The sequence below is a fragment of the Hypanus sabinus genome, chromosome 12 (assembly GCF_030144855.1).
Source record: "Hypanus sabinus isolate sHypSab1 chromosome 12, sHypSab1.hap1, whole genome shotgun sequence".
In the NCBI taxonomy this organism is placed as follows: Eukaryota; Metazoa; Chordata; class Chondrichthyes; order Myliobatiformes; family Dasyatidae; genus Hypanus; species Hypanus sabinus.
This window is the reverse complement of record NC_082717.1, coordinates 22,334,460-22,357,745: the sequence shown is the minus strand read 5'-3', so window position 1 is coordinate 22,357,745 and position 23,286 is coordinate 22,334,460. Positions and strand designations below refer to the sequence as shown.

At 41.9% G+C, this 23,286-nt stretch overlaps 2 protein-coding genes across 5 annotated transcripts in view; one reads left to right on the top strand and one right to left on the bottom strand.

Annotated features, from left to right (window-relative positions):
- Nucleotides 1-9,553, top strand: part of heatr1 (HEAT repeat containing 1) — a 120,834-nt gene extending 111,281 nt beyond the window's left edge. For both annotated transcript variants that reach the window (XR_009515042.1, XM_059985663.1), the window contains one exon: nt 9,343-9,553. The gene's annotated coding sequence lies outside the window, so the exon portion shown is untranslated. The remainder of the gene's footprint in view (nt 1-9,342) is intronic.
- LOC132402710 (galectin-8-like) lies at nt 1,136-20,513 on the bottom strand. Of its 3 annotated transcripts, XM_059985672.1 has the most exons (10): nt 20,363-20,513; nt 12,500-12,588; nt 11,154-11,364; nt 9,566-9,685; nt 7,079-7,132; nt 6,963-6,989; nt 5,102-5,190; nt 4,694-4,859; nt 2,784-2,929; nt 1,136-2,694 (listed from the first exon to the last, which is right to left on the bottom strand). In XM_059985672.1, coding segments are annotated over exons 1-10 (930 nt in total). In that variant the 5' UTR covers nt 20,390-20,513; the 3' UTR covers nt 1,136-2,693. The 3 variants fall into 3 exon arrangements, with proteins under 3 accessions (XP_059841655.1, XP_059841654.1, XP_059841656.1); XM_059985671.1 differs by having other exon boundaries at nt 1,136-2,929; XM_059985673.1 differs by having other exon boundaries at nt 1,136-2,929; nt 6,963-6,986.
- Nucleotides 20,514-23,286: the final 2,773 nt, after the last annotated feature.

The following is a 23,286-nucleotide window of genomic DNA, read 5'->3' as shown; positions in this document are numbered from 1 at the left end:
CAAAGTGCAATTTAAAATACTGTGAACTTGCACTGTAAAGAGGCCTTTGAACTGATTCTACAACCTGCAGATTTCTTTGAGTGGTGGCGAGTTAAGTTATCTGCACTGGTTCAGGAGCTTCATAGTTGTAGGATAATTGTTCTTGAACCTGGTGGAGTGGGACCCAAGCCACCTGCATCTCCTACCCACTGGTAGTAGTGAAAAAAAGAGCATGGCCTAGACGGTGGAGGCCAATGACAGTGGATGCTGCTTTGTTTTTGGTAGTACAACATGTAAATATACTCACTGGTGAGGAAAAGTACTGCTGATTAGGACGTCAGAGTACAATGCCCAAAGATCCCTCAAGATGGCAGCATAGGTACATTATGGTATAGTTTGTTTTCCAAACCATTGGGTCAACCACAACTGAAATACACATTGCCACAATCTAAGGCAGACATAATTGGGGGGCCATTCATCTCAGTGTTCCATCAGATAGAGCATTCAAGCTGTCTGCAAGGAGCAGCTGACTTTCTTTTCTTGCAGAAGGGTAGGCTTGAAAGCCATGCTAAAAAGTAGGTAATAAGTAATTTTTTCCCCACAGAAATAAAATACCAATTAGGAGAAGATAGATCCAAGGCATGAGGTTAGAGGATCAGAGGAAGAACTTTAGTATCCAGAGGATAGTTGGAAGCTGAAACACTGACAGCATGCATAGTAGACAAACATTTACCCAAACATGTAAACTGTAAGGAATTAGAAGGCTTGTGCTTAAGTGCTGGTAAATGGATTTAGTGTAGATTGGTCCTTGGTCATACTGCATTCCTGATACATTCTGAACGGAAAAAATACTGTGCGATGATGCTGCTATCACAAGCACACCAGTGAAATGGTCCAAGAAGCTATGACCTAATTGTATTATTTGCAACACTGCTTAAGTCCCTCAGTTTAAGTTTATGGAATGCAGGTCCAAATTGAAATCTAATTTGACTCAACTCAAACCAACAAAAATAAACTTAAGTCAATTAAATTCATTAGCTTTTTGTCTCTTATAAATGAATAACAATGCAGCTTCTCCTGAAAGCTATCCTTGATTTCTGCAGAACGGTAAATCTATGTTGGAAATAGGGGATTAAACGCTACGGACAACCAAAAATTATAGAATGAACATGGTATGAGTTTTAATTTTTGTAAACATATGCAGTACAGATGAAATCTTTAACCTGTGAAACACTAACTTTAAGAACTTAAGTTCTCAGTCATAAATAAGCAAGATAATTTACTAGGCTGATAAGAGTGTAAACGATGTCTGCCAAAAGAATATAAAATATCCTAGATTTAGTTAATACATTCTCAACAGCAAGGTTATTGCAAATTCAAGTATTAGAACTTATCCACATACAAAATGTCAAATGCAAAGAGCACAAAAGACAAAACATCTGCTTTAAGTTAACAGATATATCTGGCAGACAGTGACTAAATTATGAATTAAGTTTGAACTTTTACTCAAATAATGACATATAAATTCTCATCACTAATAGCAAACTGGAAATCTCAGCCCATAGGACAAGATGAATTGCTTTGTAAATTACAGGTGATTGGAATAGTGAGCAAGGGTGGAGTCAGAAGTAGTGAAATATTCACTGACTCAACATAACCACAAACCGAAATGAACTTCAGACTTTCAAAGTATGGATGTATAGAACTATAATGTTCCAAACTTTAGCAATAAACCAAAGATCAAGGTGAAAAAAACCTTACATATACCCAAACAGAAAGGTGAGTTTAAACAGTTTTGATTACCAGATAAAGTGATATAGGAATTTATTGCATTTGTAATTCTTTATAGCAGTAATTTTTTATTTAATTTGTAATTAAGTTCAGCCAATAATTTTTAAATACTGCAATTCAGCATAAAGCAGTGATGCTGAAATAATGCAAGTTTGTGGACAGATATCTGTACAACTGACACATCTGCAAAAGTTTGAAGCTTCATTTGAAATATGTACTCTGTATAATTCTGGGTGCAGAGTGTGCAAGTTTCCTACTGCAGTAGTAGGACTAATTTAAATTTAGGGCTGGTGGACTAATTAAAAAGATACAAGAGGATTGCAATGACTGTTTCAGCCTTGCATAGATTATTCAAGACAAGCTGTATAACTTCCATTTTGAGAGGAGAATTTTAGAGAAATTTGAAAATCTTTTGAGGGCACATTTTAAGAAAAAATACTGTACATTCACACTCCAGGTGCCAATTAAGTCAAGTTTCAAAACTTTCTCCATTTGTGACACATTTCAGCTTGAAGTTAACACAGCACAAATTCAGTCATAGAAAGTGTTCTGCAAGTCTCATTGAAGATGTTGGTATATAGCTGTCTACTGAAGATACTAAAGTTACAGGTTTATGGTTATTCCAGGTTTAACTTAAGTTATAAAAATTTTCTAAATGTTGTGAACATATTTAAAGATTTTTCAACAAGCTTGCAGGTTTTGTATTCCAGAGCAAAATGAACCAAATGCTGAAGGAAAATGCATTTAGGTTTATTTTTGAGAGTTTTTCAGGAGTTGACCTTCTATAGAAATGATGCAATCATCAAACATGGCTTCAAGTGGACTCAGTAAAGCAACTTTAAGCAAAAGCCATAAATAGGTCTTCAAATATCATTCAACAGTCCCCATAAAACAAACTCTTCTCAATTTGATCTCATGCTCTTTCTGGAATTGGAAACAGAATTTGGGTAGATTACTCATGCTCAGTTTGTCCAGCATTGATGTTTAATTTAGACAGTTTTCCATCTACCTACCAAGTCTGAACATTGATCAACTGGATATTTCCGGAAATCTCCAACATATCGATTTTATTTAAGTCAGTAAACCGGTGCTTGTAATCTACCAAGTGCTGCCCATTTACAGCTATCTTGAAGCAGTCAGACCCACAATAAATGACAACCTGTAAGACAAGAACACATTGTATGAACTTTTAAAAACGACAATCTTTGAATCACCCTAAATGTTTTGTATTCCAATGATTCACAGTAATTTCCTTCCCATCTTCCCCTTCAATACCTTAATCTTCATTAAAACATCCCTTTGCCACCTTGGTTCTGCAGTGTACAACACTCATTTGTGTAATCTCTCCGATTTAACCCTCAAGATTCCAGGCATTTCTGGCCAATTTACATTGTTCTCTCACCAAATCTACTTGCCACTGCAAAAGTTGAGGCATCTGCACCTACCATAAAATGGAGGCCAAGTTCTTCTCATCTAGCCTTCCCCATTTTCCAAGATTAGATGAGTATTAATACTACTCTGGTGGTAGCAAATAGACAGAAGCAGCTTTTATGTATTTGTATATGCAGTAATTTTATGTATTGCACTGCAACAAAATAAATTTCATGGCATGCAAGTGATGATAAACTTGATTCTGATTTGGGTCCTTTATTGTGGACCAAGTGGAAAGGGGGCAGGGAGAAGGGAATCATAATTGGGGAAAAGGGGAAGGAAGGTAGGATGGAGTAGGAAGCACCAGAGAGATTCTGTGGTGATCAAAAAAAAAAATTGCTTACAATCAAATAACCTCTCCTGGTGTCTCAGGGCTGGGCGTATCTGCACCTGCAACACCCCCAACTGAAGCAGCTCCTCTCCCACACCATTCCTAACATCCTTTGTTCCCGCCAGATTTACAAACTTGCTGTCTGCTCCACGTTGACAACAGTACTGTGTAAAAGTCTCAGTTGTGCGTATACATATACATACACACACGAACTAATACTGTGGCACAGTACTGTACCCGTTACCCCAATTTTAATCTTAAATATCAAAGTAATAATTGATGAAAATTGCCTTCTGTGTTAAGTATTTCAAATTTGCACCACAGTGTGTAGTGGCATTTCATTGTTCCTATACCAAATGGATAAATCCAAGTTTTAAGATTCTGCCCACTATTCCAACATTCCCCAAACAGAAAAAGAAATGGAAATTTGTTCATCCCCTCATTTCTGCTCTGCCATTCAAGCTTGTGCTGGTCTTTATCTTAACATTGTAGATTCTCCTGAAAATCTACACAGTGACTGCAGCCACAGTTCTGTAGGGTAAAAAAAATGCTCCAAAGATTCATCTTTAAATGAGGAAATGCTTTAAATTGGCCCCTGAATGCCCCACCAATACTGTAATCTTCCATCAAATTTTCCTTACACCTCAGTTCCAGAGGGAATAATGCTAGTTTGCTGAATTTCTCCTTCTGCAAAACTTATGCTGTTCACCCACTTAAACCAACACATCACGCTGAAGTGATGCCTAGAATTTCTCTAAGCTAGGGCTGCATATGCTTGTAACACATGTGGCAGTCCAGATACACTTGAAATCTCATCTGAGACACTCAGTAAAATGGAAAAGTAATATTTATTTTCTAGGGCCCCCCCCCCCCCAATCCCATCTTAATTCCATGTGGAAATATTTAAATGTCAAAAAAATAGTTGCCAATGTAGTATTGTGGCCAACAGTAATTCACTGTGAGCACAAAGTGAGTTTTAGGAAGAGATAGAAATCTCTTGATTATAACCAACCAAAACAAGATACATTTACATTTACTGTTCCAAGGATTCTGTAGAAATGTGCTTTTTACACAAAGTGAGATTGAAGAATAAAAAGTTTAGTTTCACCACACTTCTGTTAAGTAATGTTAATGTTATGAAGATCTTCTCAAAAAGAATACCTCAAAATACGCATCTGGATTAAAGGGAAAATTATCTATTTTCCTCTCCTCTTCTCCCCAACTTTGACGGAGATAAGAGTTTCGGACAAAAGCTTTCTCCTTGAAACGCGGTGACAGATGCAACAGAATATCAGCGGAGGCACTTGATTGGAGATTAATGGAAAATCTGAAAGAAATTGTACTTGTATAATATTACTTAGAAATTAATTGTACTTATAAAATATAGAAGTATTATCCATTTGCAGTTTACTCCAGGTTCTTTGTAATATTCAAATGCAATTTCCTGTGCTGCAGCAGATCTTTAAAATGAACTCTGGTCTAACAGCTCAAATGTAATTGTAAAGTGAGGCTCTTAACATTTCAGATGCTAATTACTGAGATTATAATTGAAATTCATCATTAACCTACCTGTCTGGATAGCTGTCGACTTTACCCTGAATGGTGATTACACGACCTGGGCTCAACCCATCCTTAATTTTAGCCATATAAGGGACGGTCTGAAAAGAGATTTCAACCGTTTAAAATCTAAAATATTAGCGTCTACGTAACAGACTCAGATCTGCAACATCAATTCTGCCAATTCACCAAGAAAACCAATTAAAGTCAGTCACACACAGAAACACTTCTGCCCATTATGTCCATGATGAGCATCAATTATCCATATTCCTAGTTACGAGCACTCAAATCTTTAGCTTTTTATGCATTAGCAATTCAAGTGCCAATGAGGCAAGGTTTTGAGGAGAATTTTTATCTCTTTCCCCTTTGAAATCATTGTCAACAAAAATAAATTTAAGGAAAAATTCACCTCAGAGTGGAATTACTCTTCAGAATTTGGGATCAAAACAGACTTCAATTACTTTTTCCTGCAGAATTTGCAAGTTTTAAATTTCCTTCTGAAATAGAAGTAGATTAACATGATGCATGAGGAACACTGTGGAGGGTGCAGAAATGGTTTGCTTGGATTTGAAAGTGTGTGCTTTAAAACGAGGTTCAACAAATAAGGTTTGTGATCTCTGGAGGGCAGAGGCTGAGGGAGTAGCTTTAAATTCCATGGTGTTAACATATCACAGGTTCTGTCCTGGGAGTAACACACAAGTGTCACCAAAAGGCAGCACACCACCACCTCCACTTTCTCAGAAGTTTGCCTAGATTGGGCATGTCACCAAAGGCTTTGACCACCTTCCATACATGCACAATGGAGACTGATGATGTCATGCCGAGAAATGGAAAACGCTACAGAGAATGGTGAATACAGCCCAGTCAATCACAGGCAAAGCCTTCCCTGCTGTTGAGTACACTCTGACCATGGTTGTCCTTGCCAGGTTTTTCTACAGAAGTGGTTTGCCAATGCTGTCTTCTGGCCAGTGTCTTTATAATAGGGGTGACCCCACCATTATCAATACTCTTCAGAGAATGTCTTCCTCGTGTCAGTGGTCACAAAACCGGAACTTGCTATATGGACCAGCTGCTCCCATGGCCCTGATCAGGTGGGTGGGGCTAAGCACCTTGAGGGTGACCTGTGGACAACTGGAGGCAAGGAGTGCCTTATACCTCCTTTGGTAGAGACGCATCTCCAACCCCACCCTAGTTCTCAGTATTATTTTTCATTTGCACATTGGTTGTCTGTCAGACTATGTATAGCTTTTCATAAACTGTTGTTGTATCATTTTTCCTGTAAATGCTGGCAAGTAAAAGGATCCTCAAGGTAGTACATGGCAATATGTACACACTTTGGTAATAAATTTAAATTTAACTTTGATAGAACATACAAGGTTATGAGAGGCAAAGATAAACCGCTGGTATTCTCTCCCCTCCCCACCAAAGCAGGGATGATGCACCTATGCTTAAATCTGTATCCGTTTAAAGTAAGTGCACAAATTCAAGGTAGATGTGTGGGCCTTGTATTATTTTAAAGATAGTAGTGGGTGCCTGGATTGCATTGCCAGGGGTGGTAGTGGAGACAATGGATACCTTGTAGGCTGAACAAGTAAGTTTTAATTGGGCATTTAAATTCCATTTTAATTAGTTCATTACAACATCACATGGTGAAGGGCCTTTTCCTGTGTTGTACTGTTCCATGTTCTAAGTCCAATAGGGATGGAAGGAGGGAAGGGGCACACCTAGCAAAAAGGGAAGGAGGAGCAATCCTGTCAAATTTTCATCCTTGCATTGAACTTGCAGTTGTACTTGAATGCTTCTCTGTGCTGCAGTGACCTACAGACTAAATTACCAAGCATGTAAATCAGTAACAAACAGGATGTGCACTTACCAATTGGGCATTCGATGGGTTTGACTGCTGTAATTTAAAAAATATATATATATATCAAATCACATCAACTTGAAGGCAGAGAAAACTATTTTAAGAACATCGGCATTCAGACTTACAATCCCATCTGTATTTGTTTTCTTTATTGGAAGGTCAGAATATGGATTGTCCTGCTGTTGAAAACAATTAGATCAAAATATTCATTATGCAATATAGCTTTTTAATTGCTACAATTGAACATTTACAGTTTGTATAATTATTGTATATTAATCAAATATGGGCAAACAGCATTTACTGTCAATCCTTAACTGTTCTTGAGAGGGTAAAGGCTTTTAACCACCACCATCTTCCTGGCATTACAACACAGGATATTGTCGTCCCAGAGTCACCGTCAGCCTCCACAATCTTACCCGCCCCCCCCCCCCCCACAACTATCATAGCCTCCCTTACTTCCTTGTGGCTCTGTTTCTTTACACCACAGGCAGCTGAGTGCTCCTAGTGGAGCTCACTGCAGTAGACTCTGCTCAATCATGACAGCACAGCCAAATACCCAAGTTCATTGATAACCCGGCAGTGATGGGGCTCATCACCAACAACGAGGCAACTACAGAGAGGAGGGGAATGAGCTGGAGGCCTGGTATCAGATGAATAACCTCTTCCTCAATGTCATCAAGACAAAGGAGATGGTTACCAGCTTAAGGAAAACCCACATCACTCTACACTGGCAGCACAGTTTCAAACTCCCAGGAGTGCGCATCCCACATGAACCCTCAATCCCATGAGACATCCCCCACGGTGAAGAAAGCTCACCAACAGCTCTACTTTGATGAGGCTGACCAGAGCGGGTCTGGGCACATCAGCACACAGTACTCTACAGCTACAGCTGAGAGCATCCTAACATGCTCCAACAGAACGGTACAGAACCTGCACTGTGCCGGGCAGGAGGGCTCCACAACTGGCAGCTAAACCTGTCCAATACACCAACGTAGCCTACCAGACATCAAGGGCATAGGTACAAAAAGATGCTGGAAAAGGGCCAGGAATATCAAGAATCCACACAACCTGCTAAAGGAATATTTGTCCTACTCCCATCAGGGAAGATACTCTACATTATTCACGCCAGGACCAAGAAACTCAAAAACTGTTCTTTCCCCCAGGCGTCAGACTGATCAACCCCTCCACCCATCAACCCACCCCCACCACCTCAACGTACACATCACTTTATGTACATCAGTCCATGTATAGAACCATTACTTGTACATTGTGTTTATAGGGTTGCTTTTATTTGTATTTATTGTGTTCTTTATGCTGCATCGGATCTGGAGTAATAATGATTTTATTCTCCTTGACACGCATTTACTGAAGAATGACAATAACCAGTCTTGAGGGTGGCACATGACCTGGGAAATGATGTTTAACAACGTCAAAGCTTCTAGTAATGCCGATAGTTATTCTAGTGCTCAAAGTTCAAAAATATTAAGTGCACCAGATGAAAAATCAACTCTACTGCAACAAAACTTTTATTGTTCCCTTTGAACATTGAAGAACATATGATCTAATACACAATATCTGTGTCTCTAAATTCTCTGCTTAAATTCTAGTAGCACCATCAAAAGAGACAACAGATTACAAGAAATTTAATTAGTTTACAAGATTATAAAGCATTGGAGCAGAATTAGGCCATCTGGCCCATTGAGTCTGCTCTGCCACTCAATCATGAATGTTCCCTTTTTTCCAAATCTCCTCCTCAACCCCAGTTCGAGGCCATCTCCCCATAACCTTTGATGCCATGTCCAATCAGGAACCTATCAATCTCTGCCTTAAATACACCCAACAACCTGGCCTCCACAGCTCCAACAAATTCCACAAATTCACCCATTTTCCCCCATCTGTTTAGAAAGGGCACCCCTATATCCTGAGGCTGTGCCCTCTTGTCCAAGACTCTTCCCACCATGGGAAACATCCTTTCCACATCTACTCTGTTCAGGCCTTTCAACATTCAAATGGCTTCAATGAGATTTTTCCCTCATCCTTCTGAATTCCAGCGAGTACAGATGCAGAGCCATCAAACTTTCCTTGTACAATAACCCTTTAATTCCTGGAATCATCCTTTTGAACCTCCTCTGGCACAAGGCACAATTACTTTGAGGAAGCCAAATCACTGGTAGATTGTTTTCTGCAGTGTAAGTTTGTGGCAATTTATTAAGTGACAACGTCCAAAATCAAATTGGGATCTATTACAGAAATACTTCATTGAGACGGAACAAGCAGGAAGCCCGGCAAACACCTGCTGATTTGTAAGAGTTCACACATTTGGAAATGGGTTTTGCTATAATGCTATATACCTATGAATGTCACTAACATTTACTATTTGACTTCCAAGTGAAGACTACTCACTCAGGAAAAAAAAAGCTGCTGGAACCACATCAGGATCTACAAATCAGCATCACTCACCATGTTGAAGAATAACCAGGTGGCGAGGAGTTGAAAGGGAAGAGGATGACCAAAATAATGTTTTGACATTTAAACTGCAAAGGCAAATTAGAATCACCAATAAGCCAGATGCAGCACTCCTGTAATAAATTGCACAATTACTGCTTACTTACAGCATTATCCAAGTAGCCAATGGTTTGAATTTGAACAGCACCACTAACTCCAAGTGTATCAACTCTATCCAGACTCATCCTGTGCTGGTAATCCAGGAAATGTTTCCCATTAACTGCAACCTTGCAAATAAATACAAAAAAAGTTTTATTTAAATGCTACGTTTTTCATTTGCAGCTTTAATGTACTAAACCAAGTCATTTCAAGCCAATCGATCAATATTGGGAAACTGTGCCAACTGCATTCACCTACCCGATATCCTTTAACTGCTCATCTAGTGTAACACTGCTTGTGAAGGTGATACAAATTCAATATCCTTACATTGGATTCTGTTCAAGGAAACAAATGTCTCCCTTTGGTAGGGCAGTTTTGGAGAAAAAAAAAATTGTCTTCATATTTAAAAACCTCACCGCCACATCTCATGTAAACATTTGATTAATTACAGTGTGCAAATTTGTATAAAAACCGTTAATTTTATTTCTTTAGCGATACAGTGTGGAATAGGCCTTTCGGACCCATTGAACCATGCAGTTCAATAACTCCCCAACAATCCCCAGTTTAATCCTAACCCAGTCACGGGGAAAATCTACAATGATTGACAACCAACAAACTGGTACATCTTTGGACTGTGGGAGGAAACCGGAGAAAACCTAAAAATTCCACGGGAGTGGTGGTTGGTCGGGGGGGGGGGGGGGCGGTGACTGGGGAATGTACAAATATGCAAACTCCCTACAGAGGCTGCGGGGATTGAATTCTGACGCCTCGAGCTGCAACAGCATCACACTAGCTTGTTTGAGAAGGTTCACTACAATGCAACAACAAAGTGCATTTCTACTTTACAACAACAAATGGATTTGCATTTTTTTTAAATCAGAACTACCACCACTGATTATCTCCAACTCTACCCGTGTCCTTCACTGGGCTGGCAAAAGAACATCCCACCTTGAGTGCAGGGGTACAAAGGCAACCACATCCTTCCATCACACCAGGAATTAATTAACATTAACTGAGGCTTGCTGTACAAGGTTAGGTTTGCTGTGGTGACATGCTGTTTACGAAGCTGCCTGATTACTGTGATCAGTTACAGATCTGAAAATGAACAGCAGATGCCAGAAAACCAAATTAAAATCAGAAATGGTTGGAAACGATCAGCAGGCCTTTATCAAAACATTTCAACATGAAATACTAACAATCTCTTCCTCTCCACAGATACAGTTTGACCTGAAGAGTATTTCTAGCAATTTCTGACAATAGATCGGTATTTGGTCTGAAAATATTTCAGCCTCTAAGAGCTGGTGCCGAATTCAACACTTTAAGATCAATCTCCTTTATGCACCAGAACTGGACTGTTCTGCTGTGGGGACAAACCTCTGTAACTCCACCTTTCCTTTTGCACCAACACTGCTTGAAACCCCCAGCAGACCAGGCATTCTCCTGTTGGTTTCAATTACCTGCAAAAGCTCTGACCCACTTTTCAGATTTCAGTTCTGATGAAGGATTTCAAACTGGAATATTAGCCACATCTCCCCTTCCACAAACATTTGAGTGTCTTCAGCAATTTATGTTCTTACTTTAGAAGATTTGCATTACCTTGAACTTGTCCACCATTACAAAGAAAATAATTTCAAATGGCTCTCCTTTCTTGAATGGCATCTCATATTTTTTCATCTCACGTCCCCATTTTTCCCTTTCAAGTGTGTTGCAAACCACATATTCCGATCTCTGAAAGCGTGGATTGAAATGGAAGGCAATGTCCGCACGAGGCTTCGTGCTGCTTCCGCATTGAAAATCCACTTGAAATCTAGGGCAAAATTGTATCACCGTGATTCAGTAATAATGTACATTGGTCTTGGCTGATATCAAAAGATCAAGCTCTAAAACTGGTTTGATTAAACTGGTAGGACCAGGTTGCTTGGTGATTTAGACACGGAGTCAATTTCTATTGAATGGGAGTGACAATAGCAATTTGAGATCAGTTTGGATGAGTACTTGCTGGTTGACATTGACTTGGTGGGCCATGGGTCCTTTTCCAAATACATATGATCCTCAAATCAAAAATCAAGTGGGCCAATTCACACATTTCCCCAAATACAATGGAACGTTAACACCTGGTGCACGAGTTAGGGAATTGTACATTCTTGCATTCCCCTCATGTCAACACAAATTTTTTTGTAAACAAGCCACAAAATATAAATGTCCATGGTTTATTGGAAGCGACTGCCAGGTCAAGACGGGTTCACTATAACTATTTCATTCCCTCATCAGAGAGGCTAGTGGAAAGGCTCAGCCTCCAGAAGTGCATTTCAATAAGTGATCAGAACAGGACAGAATACAAATTAACCACCTAAATGAAAGTTGAAGAATTGTTGATCAGATTCAACAATGTGTAAAATTAGTAAGAATATCACATCAAGATTACAAAGCATGTTACCTTTGCTAAATAAAATTACGTTAATTGGCTCTAGTGGTTATTTGAAAAACAAACCAAAGCCACTGAGATACTAAGTGAAGGATTCGGCACCCAGTTCCAAATAACAGAGTTCCAAGTCAAAAACATTCATTCAATCCTTTGTTAAAAAACTCGCAAAGCTGTAAAAACTTCTATAACGATAAAACTAATGAAACTCACATTGCAGTAGTAAAATAAGCAAGGTTAGCAGTTAACAAAAAATATCCAGCTGAAACTAATGGCACAAAGTGTGAATACATAACTATAATTGTTTGCTTATACCACGGCCCAACCCACATGACAAATTACCATAACAAAAACATGCAGCACAAAAACAATACAGGCAGAAAATAGATACAAGGCTCCTACCCTGGCTAACATTGAGATTTGAAGATAGTCTTGCATCAAGGGAAAATGCTCAACAATGCGTGTGGACATGTAGCTCAACAGAAGGTCATCAGAATGTTGCTTTGCAGTCTCAACTTACCTATCACTCCCTTTGGGCAAAATCCCTTGGACTGCAATCATCTGCCCACGTCTCAATCCACCAAAAATTGCTCCCAAGAATGGCATAACCTGCAGAGAGACAGAACAAAAAAAAAGGCAAATGTACTTCAGGAATACAAGGAGGAGGAGGAGAATGAGACCACACATCCTTTCCAGGCTATGACAAGACTCCATCCGTGACATTTTACAAGTCAAAGGTTGGTGATGTATCGAGTTCACACACAGCAGAAGATGCCTGTAACCACCATTACTGGCAAATCCATTCCAGCAGCTGTATGTAAATGGTACATTCTGAAACTGGAGAGATTGGTAAACTGAGTGCTGGCATTTATACAATGGCCTCCTTTGTTGTCATTACAATTTAGATACAATACAGATTATTTGGATTTCATGTTAATGATCCTGCAAGATACAGCTTGAGTTTCATATAGCCACAGGTGTATTTTGAGCGTGATTGTTTCACAGAGAGAGGCATGAATTGAGGAGGCTCAGCAAGGCGACTGGTTCCCACAAAGTATCATCAAGCACATGTACAATCAGAGCATCTAATTTGCCCTTTCAACAAGGGCCAGCATTTGGATTCCTGCATACTAGATGTTGAAAATTATTTTCCCCATGGATTATTCTAGACAAGACACATCCATAGCAAGATTCTGGCGGCTGTGTTTTCCAGAGTGTTCACCAGTTCTGGGAAATAAAACTGGAAATCCAAAATAGAACGGAACATTGTGTGAAGACTCAACACTTCAGGTTAATGGGAAGTCCACATCTGAAAACCTGCTTCCCTTTCCACTGATGCTGCCTGAACTTTTTTCTGGAATCCTGAAAAGCGTGGAGAAGACTGCAGCAAAGTTGATCCTTGGACTCTGGGAGAAGAGCCAATAGCAAACTCAATAAACTGGATCTCAAGGTGGCCGAGTGCCCCTGGCGTGGAACTTGGGGGTGGGGGGAGTGGGTGCAGCAGGCTCAGATTAAACAGACACTCACTTAAAATAGAGGTGAAGAGAAATCTCCAATGAGAAAGTTCTTCAGCAAGACAGTTCATTGCCTCAGAACTGTGGCAGCCAACCAGAAAAGACTCCCTTTATTTCCATACTTTGACTCCTGCCAATCAACCAGTACTTTATCCATGCTAGAATCTTTCCCATAATACCATGTTAAGCAACCTCATGTGGCACCTTGTCAAAAGCCTCCTGAAAATCCAAGTACACAACATCAACCGATTCTCCTTTGAAGAAATAACAAGCAGCAATGACAAAGAATGCCAACAGATTTGTCAGGCAGGATTATCTCGAGAAGAAACCATGCTGACTATGGCTTATTTTATCATGTGCCTCCAAATATCCAAAAACCACATCCTTAACAATGGACTCCAACACCATCCCAACCACTAAGGTCAGACTAACTGGCCTATAATTAATTCCCTTTCTTCTGCCTCTCCCTTCAAAGAGTGGAGTGACTTTTGCAATTTTCCAGTCTTCTGGAATCATTCCAGGATCAGGTGATTCTTGAAAGATTATTACCAATGCCTCCACAATCTCTTCAGCTATCCCTTTCAGAAACCTGGGTGTACAACATCTGCTCCAGGTAATATATCTTCAGATTTTCCAGTTTCATCCAAAAACATTTTCTCTAGTTATGGTAACTTTACACACTTCATGACCCTTGAAACTTCCACCATACTGCTGGTGCTTTCCGCAGTAAAGACTGATGCAAAATATTTATTCCATTCATTCGTAATTTTGTTGTCCTCCATTACTACCTCTCCAGTATCGTTATTCAGCAGTCAATATCCACTCTCACCTCCCTTTTACACTTCATGTATCTGAAGAAACTTTTGTTGTCCGTTTAATATTACTGGCTAACTTACTTTTGTATACCATCTTTACTTTAACGACATTTTTTTAGTTGCCTTCAGTTGGTCGTTAAAAAAACTTCCCACAAATTTTTGCTCTATTATATGTCCTCTCTTTGGCTTTCATGTTGGCTTTGACTTTTTTTGCCACAGTTATATCATCTTACCTTTAGAATACTTCTTCCTCTTTGGTATGCATATATCCTGCACCTTCCAAATTGCTTCCAAAAATTCCAGCCATTGCTGCTCTGCCATCATCCTCATCAGTGTTCTTTTTCAGTTAGTTCTAGCCAGTTCTCTCTAATTCCCTTCACTCCACTCTAATACCGATACATCTGACCTTAGCCTCTTTTCAAATTTCTGGGTGAGTGTGATCATACAATGATCACTTTCCCAAGGGTTCTTTTACCCTAAGCTCTCCAATCAATTCTGGTACACTGCACAACATCAAATCCATATTAGTTGATCCCTGAAGAGCTCAACCATGGGCTGCTCTAAAAAGCCATCTCATATGCGTTCTAGAAATTCCCCCTCTTGGAACGCTGCACCAACCCAATTTTCCCAACCTACCTGCATACTGAAATTCCCCATGACTTTCAGCATGCATTTTCTATCTCCCATTGTAATTTGTAGGCCACATCCTTATTAGTGTTTGGAGGGTTTGAAAACAACTCCCTTCAGGGTCCTTTTACCTTGGCAGTTTCTTAGCTCAATTCACAATGATTCAAAACCTTCCAACCCAATGTCATCTCTTTCTAATAATTTCATTTTTTTACCAGAGCCACACCACCCCCTCTGCCTTCCTGCCTGTTCTTTCAATACAATGTGTATCCTTGGACATTAAGCTCCCAGCTATAATCTTCTTTCAGCCATGATTCAGTGATGCCCTCAGCATCACACATTCCAATCTGTAACTGTGCTTACAAGTTCATCTACCTTATTTTGAATACTGCTCGCATTCAAATATAACATCTGTATGCACCTTTTTTGACTTTGTCTGCCTTTTACGTTGTATCTCATACCATTGATTGACTATAATTTTGCCCACTCATCAGCCTCTCCTTGCTAGGAGTCTCACTGCACATTGCCTTTGTTTGTAAACCAACTACCTCATCTTCAGCACTATCACTCCGGATTCCATCGCCCTGCAAAATTAGTTTAAACCCACCTAAACAACTCTAGCCAACCTGCCCACAAGGATATTGGACCCCCTTGGATTCAGGCGTGACCCAACCCTTTTGTACAGATCATACCTTCCCCAAAAGAAATCCCAATGATCCCTAAACCTGAAACCCTGCTCCCTGCACCGATTCCTCAGCAATGCATTCACCTGCTCAATCATCCTATTCTTACCCTCACTGGCACATGGCACAGGCAGCAATCCAGAGATTACCACCCTGGAGGTCCTGTTTCTCAGCTTTTTACCTAGTTCCTAAAATCTCTCTTCAGGACCTCCTCATCTTCTCTACCCAAGTTATTGGTGCCAATATGTATCAAGACTTCTGGCTGCTCACCTTTGACCTTGAGAATGCCATGGACACAATCCAAGAGATCCTTGGTCCTGGGACCAGGGAGGCAATATACCATCCAGGTATTTCTATTGCACCCACAGAACCTCATCTCTGTTCTTCTGAGGAAGAAATCTCTTATTAACACTGCAGTCCTCTTCATCTCTCTGCTCTGAGCGATAGCACCAGGCTTAGTTCCCAATACCTGAAGAATGTGTGGCTCCCCTGCTAGGTCATCCCCTTCACTAGTATCTAAAGTTATATGCTTATTATTGAGGGGAACTGTACTCTGTACTCTGCACTGGCTGTGCATTTCCCCTCCTCCTGAGTCACACAGTTACCCATCTCCTGCAAGTTAAGAGTAACGACTTTCCTGTAGCTCCTGACTATGACCTCCCCATTCTTCCGTATGAGTCAAAGGTCATCAAGCTGCAGATCTTGTTCCTTAATGCATTCTCTCAGGAGCTGCAGCCCATGCGCCAGGTGCAGACGTTTATGTGGGAGACTGGAAGTCTCTCAGGCTACGTCCACACTATGCTGGATAAATCTGTAACCAAAGCTTTTTCTCTTCGTTTTTACCCTCCGTCCACACTAAAATGGCACTTTCGTCCCCCAGCATTTACGTGAAACCAACATTTTCAAAATTATCTGGTCTGGTGTGGATGTAGCCTCAGACTTTCCACATCCCACACTCAGTATAATACACTGACCCTGGAGCTATTCTCTCTATACTATGCTCTAATAGATGAGGAATTAACAAATAACAGAGTAATTTACAAGACAATCTATCTCACCCAAGCCCGATGAGCCAAAGCTACTCTAAAGACCAGCACATTCTCAACAATGGCTGCTCCACTGGCACTTGAATTATTCATATTGGCCCTTCCTAATGAATCCCTCTTGCTGATTGGTCGCTGGTCAACTCAAACTGCAGCAAAACTCTGCCTTTAATCTCTCGATCACCACCCGGATTAAAAAGTAGCTCTTTTTACACACCTCTGGTGTGGATTGTCCAACTGAGACCCATTATTCATCCTCATTCCGGGAATAACTTGCAGTTGTCAATCAACCTAACTATCTGCATATCGTTGAGAAGCCCACAGGGAGAATATTACATGCAAACTCCACATAGACAGTACGGAGGTCAGAACTGAACTGGGATCACTGACAGCTCTACTAGTTGAACCAACTGTGCTGCACACTATTATCTCTTCAGCCTTGAGGAGGAGACCAGTTACAAGATACCTTATAGAAACATAATAAAACAGAACAACAATTAATTCTGGGGGATGGGGAGTTACGTGAAAAATGAGTAAGCATAAACCAACGAAGAGGAGAACGTGCATTTGCACCATGGCTTTCAAGAGGCAAGACATTGTAATGGATCCATGGAGCTGAAGTCTGATAAGGAAAAGACAAAACACAATGGCTAATCTAAACAGAGCAGGTTACAAAATGCTCTCTTTTAATTTGAGAGATAAGAAACAGGCATGACAAATAACCCTGTTCTTTTCTGATTAGTATCAAAGGTTCACTCAGATCTATGTTGTTAGTCAATGAGGTATCAGTTTCAAAGTACCATTCCTGACAGGCCAGAACTTTGGAAAGACCTGATTTTGTTTGAGAACATAGAATAGTACAGCACAGAAACTGGCCCTTCAGCCTAATGATGTCTATGCCAACAATGCCATTTTTAAACTACTCTACTCCTGATAGCTCCTGCCTGTTCGTGTGTCTGTGTAAATGCATCTTAAATGTTGTTCTTGAACCAGCTTCCACCACTCCCATGACTACACATTCCAGGTACCCAACACTCAAAATACTTGCCTTGCCTATCTCCTTTAAACATTGCAAGACGATAAGCAGAAGCAAAATTAGGCCATTTGGCCCATCGAGTCTGCTCTGCCATTTCCTCATGGCTGATCCATCTTCCCTCTCAGCCCCAATCTCCTGCCGTCTCCCCACATCTGTGGCAACGAAATGCTCAGCGGGAGTACAGAAATGGACAAAATCCCGGGCCATTCAGCTGATTATTTATGTAACATCGGACTACCGACCTACTGCCCTCTGCTGTGCCTATTGTCTTGTTCATTATTTATTGTAATGCCACACTGTTCTGTGTACTTTATGCAGTCCTGGGTAGGTCTGTAGTCCAGTATAGTTTTTGTGTTGGCTTATGTAGTTCGGTGTAGTTTTTGTATTGTTCATGTAGCACCATGGTCCTGAAAAACATCTCATTTTTACTGTGTACTGTACCAGCAGTTATTGTCAAAATGACAATTAAAAAGCAACTTGACTTTGACTTGACTTGTATACCTTCATGCCCTGCTCAATCAAAAATCTATCAACCTCTGCCTTAAACATATGTAAGGACCTGGCCTGTGGCAATGAATTCTACAGATTCACCACTCTCTGGCTAGAGAAATTCTTCATCTCCATTCTAGAAAGGATGCTCCTCTATTATGAGGCTGTGTTGTCTGGTCCTGGACTCTCCCACCATAGGAAACATCCTCTTCACATCCAATCTACCAAGGCTTGTCAACATCAATAGGTTTCAACTTGGTCACCCCTCATTCTGAAATCCAGTAAGTACAAGCCCAAAGCCATCAAACGCTCTTCAAATGACAAGGCACTCTAACCTGGAATCGTTTTCTTGAACCTCCTTTGAACCCTCTTCAACTCGGCACATCCTTTCTGACTTAAGGGACCCAAATTGCTCACAATACTCCAACTGAGGACTTTCCAGTGATTTATAAAGTCTCAACATGACCTCCTTACTTTTAAACTCTGGTTCACTTGAAATGAATGTTAACATCGCAATTATAACTCTCACCTTAAACTTATCCCTCTAGAATTTACTACTTCTGTCTTGGGAAAAAGACATTCTATCTCCATGGGTGGCAGGATGGAGATCTGTCACAACCTTGCAGGCAAGCCATGGGTAAGATGTAGCACCTGCTTAGCCCCACCGATCAGGATCACTTGAAGCCATGGGAGAAGGTGGCGGACGGACGTATGAGCAGCCGGTGCATATCACAAGTCCTGGTTAAGCAATCACTGACACCAGGCTGACAATCTCTGAGCAGTATCGATAATGGCTGGGGTCACGCATCTTGTAAAGACACTGCCCAGAAGGCAATGGCAAACCACTTCTGTCGCAGATTTTGCCAAGAAATGTCCTGATTACGAGACCATGATCGCCTACATCATACTACACAGCACATAATGATAATGTTATCTATGCCTCTCAGATTTTATGAACTCCCATGAGGTCTCCCTTCAGTCTCTGATGCTCTGGAGAAAAGAACCCAGTGTTGTCCAAACTCTCCTTGTTATACATTTCCTCCAAATCAGGCAGTATCCTGCACCCTCTCCAAAGCCTCCACATTCTTCCTATAATGTGGCAAGCAGAACTACAAATCCCTAAAACACAGCCCATCACAAGTTTTATAATGATTCATAAGAATATTCATGGGACTTAATGTCCCAAGGTAGAATAGGTTCGGACTCTATTCCCCGGAGCACAGCAGAATGAGGAGAGATTTGACAGGTGTACAAATGAGTGAGGGGTGTAGAAAGGGTAAAGTCATGCAGACTTTTCCCCCCTCGGAGGCTGCGTGAGACAAAAGGAGGTCATGGGTGAAAGGTGAAATGTTGAAGAGAAACCCGAGTGAGAACTTCTTGGCTCAGGTGGTGCTGTGAGTATCGTGGTGCCAGCGGAAGTGCTGGGTGTAGGTACGAATGCAACATTTAAGATAAGTTTACACCCGGTTGGGCGGAGTACAGACGACCATAGTCTGGGTGTGGGTAGATGCGAGTAGACAGAGAAACAGGTCAACACGGACAACATGAGCAGAAGAGCCTGTTTCTGTGCTGTACTGCTCTGTGACTCGCCGTGAGAGCCAAGATAGGTCTCTGAGCCCCCGGCACTACGCAGGTCGCTCGCCCCAGTTCACCCAAAAAGCACCCCCTCCAGCTTGAGTGACGGGACGATCCATCACTCCGGGAGCAGCAAGATCCCAGCGCTTGCCGAGTGGAGTACAGGGACACAAGTCCGTGCAGGTTCGGAGTGGAGAACCAGGCACGTGATAACCAAACAGCACTCGAACGGGAAAGGCTGAGCGAGGTACCAGCGTGGATTGCTGATGGTCAAAGGGAAACGAGAGGAGGCAAGTGAACCTTGAACGTGAAATCAAGGTTAAAAATCAAATCATCTCCTACATTATGGAATGACGGAGCAAACCAGAGTGGCCGAATTCCCGCTGTCCGACGTCAGAAACAAGAAAGGTCCTTCTTTTTGCCGAGCTTCACAAAACGGATGTTATTAACGCAGGCAAATCACCAATGCAGAGACAACTTTAAGGTAAGAGAGATCACAAGGGCGTCTGCCCAAGCTGTAGCGAATGACTGCGCAGGAGTCCGGTTATTTAACGTCTTGCCTCCGCAGTGCACTCCACACACGCGTAAATGCAGCACTTACCGGGTTAAATATCGTCGGATTATCCATCGGAAAGCAAGTTCGCCGACAGCGACGGGCTCGGATCAACTCCCGGAGGACAGACGCGTCCGCACACTGTCCTTCCGGTTAGTTTCTTCACACCGAACGTCGCGGGTGCAACGGAACACAGCCGACCAGTGAGAGAGCGCCTTTGATTGTCAGCTGAGTTAGGCCGTGGAAGTCGCCTCGTGATTGGCCGACGGGATTCCTTTGGTTCTGTGATGAAATGGGATACAATCACGTGCCGATCATGGCTCCTCCGAAAGCGCAAGGTGAGCACCAAAGCCAAAGATCTGAGCTCAAAAACCTGGACCGGCTCCACACCGCAGGACGCAGAGTTATCCGGTACAGTGTGTCATTGGCCCGCCCAAATTCATTCAAAAAATAAAGACGTGCAAACAAGCTGGATGAACTCAGCATCCGCTGAAAGGAGCAGTCAACGTTTTGGGTCGAGACCCTTCTTCAGGACTAAAGGAGGGGGCAGGGGCCCTATTGAGAAGGTGGGGGAAAGGCTTGAAAACCAATCAGAGGAAAGATCAAGGGGTGGGGAAGGGGAAGCAGGGAGGGGAAAGGCAGGAGAGGTGAAGAAGGAATCTAAGGGGAAAGCACTATGGATAGTAGAAGAAGGCAGAGTCATGAGAGGTGATAGGCAGCTAGAAGAGGAGACAGAGTGAAGGTGGGATGGGGAAGGGAGAGAGAGGGAATTACTGGGAGTTGGAGAATTCGATTTTCCTACCAAGGGGTTGGAGACTAACCAGACGGTATATGAGATGTTGTTCCTCCAACCGAAGTTTGGCCTCATCATGGCAGTAGAGGAGCCCATGTATGGATATACCGAATGGGAATGAGAGGGAGAGTTGAAGTGAGTGGCAACTGGGAGACCCTGTCCGTTGTGGCGGAGGTACTCGACGAAGAGGTCCCCCAATCTGCGTCGGGTCTCGCCGATGTAGAGGAGGCCACACCGGGAGCACCGGATGCAATAGATTACCCCAACAGACTCACAAGTGAAGTGTTGTCTCACCTGGAAGGACTGTCTGGGGCCCTGAATGGTGGTAAGAGATGATTTAAACTTCTGCATGGCAGGCATACCTCGAAGAGACTTCGCAGTGGAGTAACAAATAGTAAACATAATGTGCACTGCAGATGCTGTGGTAGAAGATTTAAACTTCTTCATGGTGCACTTTGTGTTCAAAAAATAAATACTCCTTGGAAGAAGATCAAGGAGGTACTTTCCAGTGTTTCAAACATTTGCAGTTTGTTGCCTCTTTCACACTGGTTGTACGCCCTTTGGGGTGCGGTCTTCATTGATTCCATTATAGTTATTGAATGTATTGAGTATGCCCGCAAGAAAATGAGGTTCAGGCTTGTATATGGTGACAACAAACAAATGGTTCGATAATAAATTTACTTTGAGCTTTGAGATAAGATAAATAATCAATACATTAAAAACTGGAGGGAGGAAGGAGTTCTGAAAGAAATGGGAAGGTGAGTTTCTCACAGAGAGTGGTTAATATCTAGAATGTGCTGACAGAGGACATTCTGGAATTAGGTATATGACTGTTCAAGAGGCTTTTAGACATAGGCCTCAATCGGTGAGGCGTAGTGAGTATATTAATCCATTATTGGGGTATCGAGAGAGGGTCGTGTCCATTCTAGGGCAGCTTGTTCACCTGTGTTCCCCACCTGTGTTCAGCTCTGACGTGTGGCTCCAAGTAGCTGTTTGCATACAACAGCAGCCACGGCCCAGTACACCGCCTCGACAGGTTACCCCAGGTGCAGGCAACTGGCGGGCCTCACGATCCAAGCACCAGGAGTCAGCCATGGCGGACTGGGCAGATGGGTTCAACCATGAGATCCGATGGCCAGGAAGGCGGTTCAGCAATGAGAGTGAAGAGCGTGGAAAGGCACGGAGGAAGTTATGGTCAACCAGGGTGATGCACCATCAATAACTCACTCTGAGACGTAAGGCGAGACATCGGCTTTTATTGACTGGAAGAAGGAACAAGCAGTGAGTGACCACCATACTACATCCTGGAGACTGAGAGGCCGGGTTCAGACCTCAATCGCCTTTATACCGGGGTCTGTGGGAGGAGCCACAGGAGCAGTCAGCAGGGGGCGTGTCCAGACAGGTATATGTCGTTCACCACACAGGGCTTCCCACCTGCTATTTGTGACAGTCAGGAAGGAAGGATAGGAGCATCAGAACTGGGTAACAGCTTCTTCCTCCGGCTGTCAGACGAATGAATACACTACCACGACTGAGGTCTCGACACTAGGACAGCAAACTATTTATTGTGATGAGCATTACTTGCATGTTGAATTATATTTTATTGACTTGTGGCAGTATTTTGGTTTATGTGCTGTGTGTGTGTGATATATGACTTGTGGTCGAATTGTAGTTTGGGGGAATGTTATTTCCTTTGGTTGCACAGTCAGATTGAAAAGGTCATGGTGTCAGGACCAGAGGCTGTGGACAGCCCAGTTCAGTTCACTGCTACATGAGGTTTACTCATCTCTGCCTTAAACTGGGGCTGCTGGACTGGCTGCAGTGACGACTGGCTTTGCTGTTGTGGATTCTTTCATGAACTTCCATTGTTTGCATGATTTGTTGTTTTTTTTCACTTTGGGTGTTTGATGTTTTTTTAATGAGTTCTATTGGGTTTCTTTGTTTTGTGGCTGCCTGTAAGGGGACGAATCTCAAGGTTGTATATAGTATGCTTACATTCATAATAAATATATTTTGAACTTTGAACTTGAACTTGCAACTAAGGAAGACCCAGTTGTAATGACTACACAGACAACTGGACCCAGACTTCAAGGGACAAGAGAGTGAAACTGTCCTGGTCCAATGGCTTTTGTAATTTAAAAATTCTCACAAACAGGTTTCTTGTGCAGTTGACATCATT

Excerpts from the sequence above, each read along its gene's own strand:
- LOC132402710 (XM_059985671.1), bottom strand. The coding sequence starts at position 20,389 with ATGGATAATCCGACGATATTTAACCCG. Across the intron at positions 5,191-6,962 it reads ACCCATCGAATGCCCAATTG|ACCGTCCCTTATATGGCTAA; the intron begins GTAAGTGCACAT and ends ATCTCTTTTCAG. Across the intron at positions 4,860-5,101 it reads GTCGACAGCTATCCAGACAG|ATTTTCCATTAATCTCCAAT; the intron begins GTAGGTTAATGA and ends AATTTCTTTCAG.